At 42.8% G+C, this 14,478-nt stretch overlaps 1 protein-coding gene across 5 annotated transcripts in view; it reads right to left on the bottom strand.

Moving 5' to 3' along the window:
- Positions 1 to 12,114, bottom strand: part of LOC306974083 (receptor-type tyrosine-protein phosphatase U-like) — a 371,134-nt gene extending 359,020 nt beyond the window's left edge. For all 5 annotated transcript variants that reach the window (XM_079571206.1, XM_079571209.1, XM_079571207.1 and 2 more), the window contains exon 1: positions 11,904 to 12,114. In XM_079571206.1, coding sequence (XP_079427332.1) covers positions 11,904 to 11,976 — 73 coding nt within the window. In that variant the 5' untranslated portion in view covers positions 11,977 to 12,114. The remainder of the gene's footprint in view (positions 1 to 11,903) is intronic.
- Between the last annotated feature and the right edge of the window lie 2,364 nt (positions 12,115 to 14,478).

Raw genomic sequence — 14,478 nt, 5'->3', positions numbered from 1 at the left:
CGCAGAGGACGCCTTTTATCTTTCCATTTGTCGGTATCGAGCCAAATCTAAATCTTCAAATCCATCTCGACTCGGAAAAACCCGTCTTCATGGTCGCGGCAGCGCATCGGTGGCAGTCTGTCTGAAAGCGCACTTCACCAAAACAGTTGATGTCCCCGACACTGATGTGGGAGGGAAAAAGGAGCCACAAAGACTGCTGTAGCGACTCTAAGCCTATGTCGCTAATATAGAAAGGGAAAGGGTCCTGTACCTTAGATGACGCGCTGCGTTTGTTGTACGAGGCACGTATGAATCGCGTCTTGCCTTTGCTGATGTAACGTTAAAACAGCGGCTTCGTGGTTTAGATGGATTACCAGTTAAATAGAATCGTGTACACGGTTCAGAATGCGTGGTCACAAACTAACAAAACGGTCAACGAAAAATACGGCTACCCAGGTTCCCTCTCTAGCCATTACCTGGGCGCTGTTGAGGTGCCCTATTTGAAAACTACGGCATTCACCGCCTACGTCCACGTGACTGACGCCCCCCAAGCGTTGCCGAGCAACCAGCCATGTGACATGATGGCTGTGGTACTGTGTGGCTCCTACACACCAGCCCCTTAATTATTACCCAATAATTATCTTTTATATAAGTAGGAGACATAAGACTTGTAATATCTCCAAGTGAGGACAGACTGACTAATAGCGACTTTAAACTACTCTTTATCTTTAGAATTAGGCATTGAGGATTACTTTTGAACGTCTTTTGGACTTTTGAATGGCACTTTGAACTCTGGGCTATGGCCATTTAACTAGCCTCTGACTCCTGCAAGAGACAGATCTTCGTTATAGGTCGATCCAAACAACTGGTCCGAGTCTTTATCCGCACCTGACGGACAAATCCTTTTTGATCTGGGAAGGTTTGCATCACTCGTCCCATTGGCCACGAGTTTCGAGGTGCTGTGTTGTCCACGATGAGGACAAGATCTCCGACCACAAGGTTTCTACTTGTTCCTGTCCATCGCTGGCGCTCCTGAAGTTGAGGCAAGTATTCCTTCACCCACCTCTTCCAAAACAAGTCAGACATATATTGTATCTGCTTCCATCTCCTAGTAGCGTACTTATCTGTGGTCTCAAACACTCCAGGTGGTAATGATGGAGAGGTTTTCAACAACAGGATGTGATTTGGAGTCAATGCTTCAAGATCGTTCAAATCCAAGGAGGCCTTTGTGATTGGTCGACTGTTTATTGTGGCCTCGGCCTCGCAAAGCATAGTATACAGGCCTTCTTCATCCAGGCTTTGCACTCGCAAGGTAGAATTGAGGACTTTTCGGACAGATCTTATAAGTCTTTCCCACGGCCCCCCATGGTGTGAGCCAGTTGGAGGATTAAAACTCCATTTTATTTCCTTTTGCAACATGACATCACTGATTTGCTTCAGGTTCCAGTTCTCAATGGCAGCTCTTAGTTCTCTCTCTGCTCCTACGAAGTTAGTGCCATTATCCGAACGGATCTCTCTGACTTGGCCTCTCCTGGCAATAAAGCGTCGGAGCGAATTGATGAATGAGTCAGTGTCCAATGATTGTGCCACTTCTATATGGACTGCTCTAATGGCCAAACAGGTGAAGATTACGCCGTATCGCTTTACCATGCTTCTCCTACTCTTAACTTCAAACGGCCCAAAGCAGTCCACTCCAACGCGAGTAAAAGGTGGCTCATCAGGCACAATTCGATCGCAAGGCAAGTCTGCCATCTTCTGGTGAACAGGTGGAGCGTTTAAGCGACGACAGATGATACACTTGGACAACACCTTCCTTATTGCTGTGCTCACATTAGTTATCCAGTACCGCTCTCTCAATTTAGACAACATATGATTACGACCACCGTGTCCCACCTCCTGGTGTACATGCCAAAGGAGGAGCTCTGAAACATGGAGATGTTTTGCCATTATTATGGGATGTTTCATTTCCACAGGCATAGAGGACCTACTGAGTCTTCCACCAACTCTCAAGATTCCATCTTGCAGTTGTGGGCTGAGCTTGCGGAGATGACTAGACGTTTTCACAGACTGTCCTTTCTCAAGACTGGCCAATTCGTCCGGAAATGTCTTCTGCTGGCAATACTTTACAATAGCCAATTCAGCGTTCTCCAGTTCTCCAACTGTAAGACTGGATACCACAGCAGTCCTCTTAATCTTTCTTATTTCATTTTCCGGAGTATCTTCGTTTCTCAAGTCAGACTGACGTGTACCTTGCTTTCTCTTCTTTGCCCTGGAAAGAAGCGAGTCTTTAACCCTCAGGATCCATGCCACAGCTTTCTTTAAGCGCATCCAAGTGGAAAAATACTGAATCAGTTTAGACACTGGCTCTTCCTCTGCCTGTATAACATTCACTACAGCTGCTCTTTTCACTTCAGGATCTTCAGGGGAAAGCCTTCCAATTATTTGTGGACTGACCGGCCACTGACTCTCAGGCTGTAAGAGAAAGCAAGGCCCCGACAGCCACGTGAGGTGTTTAATAAAAACCTCAACTTTCACCCCTCTGGAGGCCATGTCTGCAGGATTACTGGTGGTGTCCACATGTTTCCACTGAGCAGCACGGGAAGCCTTGAGGATCTGTGACACTCTGTTTGCCACAAACACTTTGTATCGTGAGGTCTCATTATTAATGTATTTGAGCACAGATTCGCTATCTGTCCAAAAGACTGAATCCAGAAGGTCTAACTGCAGCTCCTTTCTCCAGAGAACATCCATACGACTGGCCATAGTTGCAGCTATGAGCTCCATTCTTGGGATAGTTACGCACTTGAGAGGTGCAACACGAGATTTTCCCATTACAAATGCACTGTGCAGTTCAGAGTTCTTGTTTTTAGACACCAGGTAGGTCACTGTTCCATATCCATTCTCGCTGGCGTCACAGAAATGATGTAGTTGGGCTGTGCACACTTCTCCAAACTGTGGTGGCTTCAAACACCTGCTAACCTCAAATTTGTCCAGCAGGTGGAGCTGTTGGATAAACTTTAACCATTCCAGGGAGACAGATTCGGGGACAGGGTCATCCCAACCCACTTCTCTACTACACAGGTCTCTCAAAATCTTCTTGGCTGTCAATATTACAGGGCTCAACATTCCTAGAGGATCATATATGGAAGCGACAGTTGAGAGTATCCCTCTTCTGGTGAGAGGTCGGTCTTTCAAATTGACCTTGAATTTGAATGAGTCAGATTTAATAGACCACTCCACTCCCAACACTCTTTCCACAGCCATGGGATCGAACTCCATGTTCAGCTGCTCCATACATTTTGCCCTGCGACTTACAGGGATGACATCAAGCACGGCAGGTCTGTTACAAATCCATTTGGTAAGAGAAAATCCTCCTTCTGAGCATAGAGAGACCAGTTCATGATGTAGGGACACTGCCTTTTCCTCCGTTGTCACTGAGATTAGGCAATCATCAACATAAAAACAATGGCGCAGGCAGTTTATAGCTTCATTGCTGTAGAGATGTCCATAATCCTCAGCACACCTTCTGAGAGCGTAGTTTGCACAGCTCGGTGATGATGTGGCCCCAAACAAATGCACCCTCATCCTGTACACAGTGGGCGGTTGTTCCAGATCTCCATTATGCCACCAGAGGAACCGGAGCAGGTCCGTATCGTCAGGTGTGACCTGTACCTGATGAAACATGGACTCAATGTCAGCCATCATCACCACTGGCTCTTTTCTAAAGCGAGTTACCACACCAATTAAAGAGCTGGTCAAATCGGGGCCCTGCAGGAGTTGAGCATTCAGCGATGTTCCCTGATAAGTAACTCCACAATCAAATACAACTCTTATCTTATTTTTTATGGGATGGTAAACTCCATGGTGCGGGATATACCACACTTTTCCATCATCACGGTACAGCTCCTCTTCCGGCACCTTTTCAGCATAACCTTTGACAAACAGCTCATTCATAAAGTTGTAGTACTCCTGGAAAAATACTGAATCTTTCTGCAGACGCCGTTTAAGATGCTGCAAACGCTGCTCAACGATCTTTCGGTTATTTGGCATGCATACTGCACTGTGCCGTAGAGGTAAACTGATTTGATAATGGTCGTTCAAATGCCTCACTGTATTCATGACAGAGTCCATAAATTTCAAATCTTCTCTGGACATTGCAGGTTGCTCATCCAAACTGGTTTCTGGGAAGTCATTTTTATACTGTTGCTGCCACAGATCCTCGAGGTTAACCACAGAAACCCGGTTGACAGTTACATGCGGCTGTTTACAATCATCTGTCTCTCCACTGCCTCCTCCCAAAGGTCCATTCACGGTCCATCCCAACATTGTTCTTGTGGCAAACGGACCTCCATCCACACTACAAACCACTTCTAGTGGCTCCAAAGCCTTCGGTACGTTGGTTCCTATTAGGAGTTCAATTCCTTCGTTGACTTGTGGTAGGTGAATGTGTCGCAGATGAGGCCATTTATTGATGTCACTCTTTGTTGGAATATTCCCTTTATAAACCGGCATGGACTCCTGCGTGTACACTTTTGGCAGCTCGAGAAAATCACCTCCGCCTAATGCTGCAACCTCCAGTCCAGAAACAATATTGCTACTTACAACCTTCTCCTGGCCCATTGTCCGTAGCAGGATGTGGCTCTTTTTTCCCATTACGTTGAGCTTATGCATAAGGCTCTCTGTACAAAATACAGCAGTGCTTCCTTGATCCAGGAAAGCATAGGTGGTAACTATTTTGCTTCCCTTTTTTGACTTCACCTGCACAGGAACAATTGGTAGTTTACAGTCTTGGTCTCCAGCCCCTGTAAGGCCACTTGACACCAGCATATCGCACACTTCTGTGCTTGTTTCTTGTGACTCAGCATCAGGCACAGTTTCTTTGTGGAGGACAGTGGGGTGCTTCCGACTGCACTTTGAACAGGAAAGTCTTTTACGACAATGCTTACTCATGTGTCCTGTGCATAAACAGCCAAAGCAAATGCCATGTTCCTTCAACAGATTTATCTTCTGGTCATGTGTCATTCTTCCCAACTGTGCACAATTAATCAACGTGTGTCCTGCTCCACAGCAAATGCATGCTATCCTGGCTGGTGCATTCACTTCATCTTCCCTTGTAGCAGACCAAGATCTATTCCCCACTGTACCAACGGTGGTGGCAAAGCTGGCTCCTTTAGCTCTGGGCTGTAGTTTAGGTTTGTTCATATTAGGAGAGTCCTGAATATTTCCGAAAACTGGGTCTGTAAGTATATTCACCTGCTTCTCAATGAAGTCAGCGATATCATAGAATCGAGCTCTTCGTTGCTGTCGTTCTTGTAGCTCACATGCTTGGCTCCTCCATCTATCTCGAAACTTATATGGCAGCTTTTTTATGATGTTTAACATATTGGAAGGCATGTCTAAGTCTTGGAGATATTGAACATCCTCCATCGCGTTACAACATCCCCTGAGGAAAAGACTATAGTCTTGCAATGCCTTCACATCTTCAGTCCGAATTGGTGGCCAAGACAGGGCCTTTTCTATATAACAAGAGGCAACCTTTTGTTCATTACCGAACTTCTGTCTTAATAAAGTCTTTGCTCTCAAATAACCATGCTCTGGGTTTATATATTGACAACTTTTAACCAGCTCTTTGGCAGAACCCAGGGTATGCTGCTCCAGAAAATACAAACGATCAGAATTATTTGATGTATTCCTCTCAACTGTGTTCTCAAAGGCTTTTATGAATGCATGGTATTTTAACGGATCACCATCAAACATTGGGATTTCCCTCTTTGGTAAAGCTGTCAGGCATTGCTGCTGTACCAACAAGGTTGTTATCTCATTTTGCTTCTTCATAATGCCAAGAACATTATTTTCGTTATTCACATCCAGTTTATTTGCATCACAGTCTAAAGCAAATTGTTTGTGCCGCGTAATGACTGGCTCTGCGTCAAAGATTACATCTTGTTCTGTATCCTTGAAAGATGTCTTTACAATGTGTTTATCACTTTGTTTAGTTGATGCAAGGATAAATTCAGCCGCATTCACATTTAAAGATTTGGGGGATTTTTTCAAATGAGATTTTCTTCCATCTGAAATCTTTGACCTTCCACTTAATATGCTTTGAGAGCTTTTAAGGATTTCAAGTTTTGCTGTTTTTTCAGCTATTTCAGTTTCCAGTTTTAAGTTCTCTTTTCTTTTTCGCAGCCGCTCTTCCTCTTCTTCCAACGCATGCCTTTCTTTCAGTAGTTGTTGTCTTGTGGCTAATGCAGCAAGCTCAGCCTCTGCTTTTAAGCATGCAGAGGACGCTGTAGAGCTCTGGGATGACGTAGATTTTTGAGTCCCAGCATTGGAAGCGCTATCACATGGATTTATGTCTTCAGCCCGGTTCAAAGTGTTCGATAGATGCTTATTTGTTTCAGTTGGTTCCAAAGGGCATATGATTTCATTAATTTCAACTGGGCCTTCTTGTTCACATGCGTTTTGTTCAGTTGGTATATCGTTGACCCATTTTATAATGTCTTGTTCATGTGAAGTTTGTTGTTCAATTTCATCCACCCACTGGTAAACATCATTTTGAAATGCTTCTGTATATTTCATTACACTGGAAAACCAATCTTCTTGCTTTAGAGTTTCGTCGTGTGGCAATAAAGGCAACAGATTGTCATGAGCGGCATTAGCGCTTTCGCATAAGTTGTTCAACTTTCCCATAGAATCTTTGATTTGAGACACATTATCCTTCCGTTTCATAAGCCCTTTCATTTCTGGTATCAGTGCCTTCATTCTATTGACAAACCCTTTGCGATCCTTTTGGAGTGTTTCAATCTTATGTCGTAAGAACTTTTCCGTGGGTTTACGTGGTCTTTTCCCAGACTCCATTTCAGGCCGCGCGGCCGCACCATTAGCGTCACTCATCCTTTTTTTTTTTTTTCCTTTTTTTTTTTTTTTAATTATAAAACAGTAGATTATGAAATCGATTCACTTTATCGAATGCACAGTGGGTGACTAATACAGCATTCAGTTCAACAAAGTGACATAATACTTTCCAGTGAAACTCCAAAGCTTCGCATTATTTAATCCACACTCAATAGACATCAATCAAAGCGCGCAGCGCAGCATCCATCAGAGCGCACTGGACAATCTTTAACATCCGAGCACCATTTCTTCATCTAAATGTCCCAAACACAGGCACTTCAGGAACAATGCACAGATTCCGTATCCAAAAGCAAACTGCAACAGGTTAGCTTACCTGTGCTCCAGGAAATGGCGTGTGGATGTGGCTTTGTCCAGCGAAACTGTGGCGCAGCTTTACTCACTTGATGTCGTCCACTTATGTTGTAGTTAATATTGCGAGCGATGGCTTTCATTGAATGGCCTTTTTCGTTGACAAATGTAGCGACTCTAAGCCTATGTCGCTAATATAGAAAGGGAAAGGGTCCTGTACCTTAGATGACGCGCTGCGTTTGTTGTACGAGGCACGTATGAATCGCGTCTTGCCTTTGCTGATGTAACGTTAAAACAGCGGCTTCGTGGTTTAGATGGATTACCAGTTAAATAGAATCGTGTACACGGTTCAGAATGCGTGGTCACAAACTAACAAAACGGTCAACGAAAAATACGGCTACCCAGGTTCCCTCTCTAGCCATTACCTGGGCGCTGTTGAGGTGCCCTATTTGAAAACTACGGCATTCACCGCCTACGTCCACGTGACTGACGCCCCCCAAGCGTTGCCGAGCAACCAGCCATGTGACATGATGGCTGTGGTACTGTGTGGCTCCTACAACTGCTGTCAAAACGCCGGAGAAGCATCTTACAGGATTACACCGGCAACAATGGAAGCGGCTGTCATCTGCGAATGCCTCTTGTCGGTCCACAATTTTGCTTTTGACAATATCACTCATCTAAACAACCGGTTGCTAATCTCGTCTTTCACAATCGCCCCTCTGCCTTTTTCCCTCCAAACATCTGATCTCTGAGTGCTAGAATGGTTCCTGGAGAGCAAAATGTTAATCGGTATTAAATTAACAGCAGGAAACAAAGGATGCATGGAGGTTATTTCAGCAGTGTTTTAACCCCTGGTTTGAAAACTGGGATGTAATGACTCTCACGTGGAAAAGTACATGTTAGCAAAAACGTTCGACAGCGGAGGAGCAATCCATCTTGGAATTTGGAGAAAAATCGAATCTTTCCGACTACATAGCAACTAGAGCTGCAAGGTTTATCAATATTGAAAAGCTATCAAAGTTTTGCGTGCAATAACCTAACCTCAAAAGGCTGAGGGTTTTTTTTTCCTTCTGTCTCTGCCATTTGAGTGATAGAAGTTCACCAATTAGAATTCTGGAGCCTTGCCATCTCAGGTTCAGCACTGCAACAGATAAACGTTGATCTGAGTTTCCATAAAGCAGATTCTAAAGTGTTTCGATAGACTCTATGTGTTTCCATCCCGGGCTTATTTTAGTCACATGGCTGTCCCCCGGAGGTACTCTGAATGTCAGGGAAAGACGGAAGACAAACTCCTCCAGAAGAGAGCGCTGTCCAAAATCCATCAAAACGCAGCCCTATAATAACAATGGATCATTCGAGAAAAGAACCGTCTACCTTCATTGAGTGATAGTTGACAAGCCAAGCGATATCAGTACATCATTTTGTTATGATAGAAGGAATTCTCCCGTCATTCGAGCATGTCTTTGGCTAAAGCTGGGTTAACCTTCTCATTTTACTCCTGGGAAAATCCTACCATTGCAGCTTGATGTCATCACAATGGTTACATATATAGCGTGTCACATTGAGCCATAGGCAAGATGGTTGTATAACAGGTTATTAACAGCTGGTGGTGAGAAGTTGTGAGCTAGCACTCCTATACCGACCTTATAATGGAGCAAAAATCTTTTCTTTAAAAGTTCAGTTTTGATTCAGAAAATAGCTTTAAGATGTCTACTTCAGTTAATTGTCCATAAGTGAACTATTATAAACAGCCAAATTAAAGCTCTTCGTTGGACATTAATACGAGCTGCTATTTCAAGTGACAGCAACAAAGACACATTTAATATGATTTTGGGGTATAATTTAAAGCTTGCCATTAGGGCTGAACGATATTGAAGTAATTTACTCCACTTAAACACAAATTGTAAGTAACTAGTAGTAACTAAGTTTTCAGAAAACGTCAGAACAGGACTTTAAAAATACACTGCAAAACAAGACTATAATCGAACTTCCACACATTTATAAGTTCAAGGCATTGTTTCTTTATGGCAGAGTTTGCAAAATAAATTGTCGATCTCAGTCAGATAAGGGCTTTAGTGATTGCTGACAAAACAAAAAACAAGAAAGTGCATCTCAGAGAAAAACAAAACTTTCAAGTACATCCGTCTAACTCCCAAGACTCATTCCTATAGCCAAGGACACAGCGCTGTAGATTGTGCCCTACTTTCGTTCAACACTGCCAACAAATGACGAGGACAGTTGACACCAGCTGTTAGCGCGACCCAGAACTTTCTCTTCTAGGCTGCTTCTCAACTGACAACCAATCAAGCTTAGTTCTAATAACATGTGCTACTTCGGATTCCTAAGCTGGCCATTCTGCGAGGGTGCCTTTCATACAGCCAGTGCAGCCATGTGCTCGTCTGCTCACCAACTGCCGCCCTGTGAAAGTGATACCTTGTTGTATTTATATCACAAATGCAGCGCGAAATACTTGGGGAAAGGGAAGGGGCAGCGGACTGAGGTGGCTGTAGCTGAAAAGCCTTTGAAAAGAATGCACCCTGTAATCCAGAAATAATAAAGCTGACACATAGCTAATTGCGATTTTGTAGATAATTTCGGACACGTCCAGGAGTAATTAGTAAATATCACCTAAACTAATAAGAATCCCATGCATTTCATTGTTTGTAGAAGTCTAAACGGCAGGGTTTACTCAGACTCATCCTCCTATATTAAAAAGAAGATGAAAAAAGCTGACATATCATATAAACATTTAGCTTTGGAGATAAACTAGAAGGATTCAGCACAGCTTTTCAGTCCCCCAATTCCTTACCTCCCATTCCCATTTATTTATTTCTGACACATTCAAAATGGTATCTCAAAAAGCTAAATCACTGAGATATTCCATCTAACTGAGTTTTACAAATAACGGTATATATATATATATTTAAAAAAAAAATGCATTTCAAAATAAAAACAAGCAAAAGTTCAGTTATAGTTATGATTTACTGAATTCAAATTTCAACCACGTTTTGGTCATTATTTCATGTTTTTTTTAAAGGGACTATACAGTTTAAAAAGGTAAAAAATATGTAATTTCCTCCCCCTACATGTTCCAGCCATGTCCTAATGTGTAGAATGAGCTCAGACCTGTTCACCACAACTGCCTCTAAAATCCTGCTCTGTCACTCAAAAAGTTTTACTTCCGGTCCGAATTGCCGTCATGCACGAGCTTAATATAGAAGGTGCAGTTACACGTATGACCTGAGGTGGCAGTAGTGAGTATAAAATGGCCAACTTGCATCTAGCCCCTTTAAGTGTTGTTTCGAGACGTTTTGATGAAAAAACTAATGCTTGTTTAAATCTAAATACAACCTATGGTGTTGAAATGGTTTGGCGAAAATGAAACAATATTTAACCAAATTTCATATCTCGATATTTATGCCAGATATCTTTATATCGATGCGATATAACTGTGGGTTCAGTGAAAACCAAGTATTTTCCAGAAAAATGAAAACATCATAATACAAAAGGGTGCAGTTATAATGATGAAAATCTATATGGTTTATATCTTGCTTTTTCAAGATTAATATCTTGACTGTTCATATCTCGATACCGATACCGATTGAACCCAGGTACAAGCGCCAACCGTTGCCCCCAGTGTTCTCATTAAGTGCAGACAAGTCATCAAGTTTTTTTTTACTTTTTCTTACTATTATTCACTGATGGGAAGAGAAGCCACACACAAAAAAAATCTGTAGTCTAGTTTGTTGTCTCAAAATAATCACAAATACATGTAGCTTAGAAGAAGAAAACATGTTGATCAAACTACTTTTTCCAAGTAAATTTTCATCAAAAACTCAGGTAAACCTAACTCACTCCACACTACCTCAATATGTTCCTGGAAAGTCAAGCCAGCTCGGTGCCCCCAAAAGACGAGCCACCGAAAAGCAAAACCGGATAGCTCTGAAGTTATCATCTGGCTTTCAGGTTATGCGGCTTACGGCGTGTCACTTTCCCCAGCGGTGGGAACACTTTCAAAGTCTGGGGCTGAATATTCAGATCAAACTGTCAGCGCTGTTATATGGGCCGTAACACTGACGTGACTAAATCATCTGAGCTCTCTGGGTGCCAGGATCTGATTGATTGTAGCTTCCAAAATACAGTGCAAGAACAGCCAAAAGTACTACCACAACGCACTAACACAGCCAGCAAGCAATAACGTCTTATAACCTAATACATTTGGAAAAGAAAACGACGATTTGCATAAAAGCTAGTGGAAATTTCAAAAAGCAGTTGGACAGAATTTAATGTAATATATAGGCCTATATTATTATTTATTTTTTATTTTTTTGGCATCATCAACGAAAATTACGCATCAAATCCTTTCATTCCGTGGGCTGTTAAATAGGCCTATTTAAAACACTGGAAAAATCCGTGACACTTTCGTCAAAAAAATAATGACAACAGTTTTTAGTAGACCGTCACGAGCTCACAAGACGTAGTCCACCAATATCGCTACAAACCCCAATTCAAAGCGATGTCAACAAACCGTAACTTTTACGTCAATGGGGAATCAGACAAGCAACTCCGACTTCCCCTCGCGACCCGCGTACGAACGTCTCGTGCGATCGCCCAAAAGCGACCCAACTTTCCAACTTCGCAATAAAAAAAAACTCCCCCTCCAGAAACAGGTGCGTGGGGGGAGAAAATAATTCAACAACAATGAAAAGGTGGTCTTTTACCTGTTGGATTTTCCATACTGTCCGCGTAGGTCCTCGCGGTCAGCATCAACAGCAGCAGAGCCCGCGCGTGCATCTTCGCGGAGAAGAAAGAGGGGACTCCGAAGAACAAGTATAAAGTCCAGCGTTTGTCACCAAAATCCGAGAAAGCGTGCGTACGCGTGTGCGGCGGGGAAAGTCCGGCACAGACGCAGGTTTTTTGTTTTTCTTTTCTTTTCTTTTTTTTTTGTAGAGAGAGACACAGGAGAAAGAAGCAGGGTTATAGTGGTAGAAGTTCTGCACTCGCTTCCATGCAGCGCTAAATCCTCCAGCACAAGCGCCGCTGCCTCTGTGCACCCTCCATACCCCGCACCGGGAGCATCTGATCACGGCGTTCAAAAAAAAAAAAGGGAAAAAATAGAAGCGAGCCCCCCTCTCTCCTCTCTACTTTTTTTTTTTTTTGCACTGTCAAGCCGCGAATCAGCCGGGGAATGCGGGTCTGCGGCGCCTCCACGTGGACAGGAGAGGCACAGTGCGTGAGGGCAACGTGGATCTCTGGGCGAGAGACTTGATGCAATGAATCAATGACACAGCGACTTTTGTTTTACGCAATAAAAAAAGACAATGCCTACGTGGATGTGATCGTGAGAGAGACAATTTGTGATATTGGTTTCGATATTTCAAACTATTCCAATATACATAATTGGCCACTAGAAGTATATTTTCAACAAGAGTAAGATTTTGTCCAGTTTCTTTTATGCTGACTAATGTAGCCTATAGACTGCATGTAAGCCCATATCAACTTAAAAAATAATACTAATAAGATTGTGTGGAAGAGGATTTGTCTTAAAATTACATAGCTTTTTTTTTATTTTTTAATATATATATTTTTTTTGCTTGATTGATTCTAAATTCCAATAGCAAGTCACAGTATTCATGTTAAAAGAGTACGTCGAAACGTACGACAACCGCAAACCTATTTTTCATTTTTATTTTATCTTATTGGTTTATTTGGTCGGGACAGTGCATGTTTATGAACATACATGGGTCTCATGCATGTAAACAAGCCACACCGGATTGTAGCCTTTGTTTGTGATTGTATACTAATTTCCATCCGTCATCCCCCATGTGCACTCTTGAACACACTCTCATTCATCCTGACCTATTGTACATGTTTTCAGTGGTAGGCGAAACACAGAGGAAACCTACGCAGACACTGGTGGGAATCGAACCCGGGACCATCTAGCTGTGAAGCACGAGCTCTAGCCGCTGACTGCTGTGTTGAGGTATATATACTGTTTCCTTCTTTTGTGCTCTCATAACGCAAGCCCTCTCTGGGAAACGTTGTAATCCATGAAGCTCCTTGATGTATTTCAGAGACACAAACCTTCACCAGACCAATAGGCGGAGGCTATGAGTTAATAGCAGTTGGAAATTAACAGTTCGTTCCCTTCTGTTGTTTCATTTTAGCGCCACGGTTATACAAAACAACTAAGTATGCGAGACTTAAAGGCCCACATTGTTGCTAATTTATTCGACAAAAACACCAAAGGATAAGGTGTCGAAAGTTGTCCGAAACAACAGAATAAAACATGTTATGAGACTTTTTTAGTTCCTGACAGCGTGTTGTGTTGTACGCCTGCAGTAAAGTCCTTTCTGCCCCATAGAAATATTGTAAAAGCAGAGATTTGCGGGAAAAGAACTGAGACTACTGCATGAATACTTTGTCAGTGTTTCCTATGGTTATTCAACTCAGCTCGTCAGTATGCGACAGAGGTATACCTTTTTTTCTCCGATTTTGGACATCAAAAGATTGTATTCCCCTTTTCATCAGAATTTTTGGTACAGGGCCTTTAAATTTTTGTGTAAAATGTACAGGATATGTCCCGCTGCCCCTTGTCAGAGTGTGCTAATATGGCTAGTGTGCTATGGCTGTTTACTTTTCCTGCAGATACACAAGTCGTCCATCATTCTTTCGTCGATAAATCCCTCAAACTAATCCGGCCGCGCTCGCTTCTCTGACTCTTGTTTTTTGATACCCCCGTGGGTCCGCTGTGGCCTCAAGCTCCTGCACTACAGAATCCAGGAAGTTGCCCTTAGCCGAGTTGAAAAGAATTGTTTAAAGCTCGTCTCTTGACTTTGACGGTGACACCTCCAGGCCTGTCTCCGGTCTGATCAAAAGGGTGAATCTTTGACTTTTCTCCACTTTTATATGCATGAACAAGGGACATCCACGTCAGACGATCAAAGAAGCAACCGAGATTACTTGCGGTTTAATCTGACCTGCCAAGACTCCAGCCCTGCCAGCGTGGAAAAAACGGCTAAATTAAGTTAGAATCTCATCAAAAGAACTGGTAATAATAAGGACACAAACGTCTGATGGGAAAGAAAATCTTAGAAAGTGATCAAAGTTTGCAGTATAACATGAGGAAATTAAAAAAAAGCAAAATATCAGTCTGATGATTTGTCATAATTGTCCGAATAGCGTATTAACTCGGAACCGGTAATGACACCGCAACGACAAAAACAAGTCTGCCCTTCACTGATTGGTTTCCGTTCCGCTGACCACTCAATCTCTCGTACAGCAGTGAGTCACCTC

Source organism: Gobius niger, assembly GCF_951799975.1.
Source record: "Gobius niger genome assembly, chromosome: 14".
NCBI lineage: Eukaryota > Metazoa > Chordata > Actinopteri > Gobiiformes > Gobiidae > Gobius > Gobius niger.
This window is presented reverse-complemented; position numbering and strand designations above follow the sequence as displayed.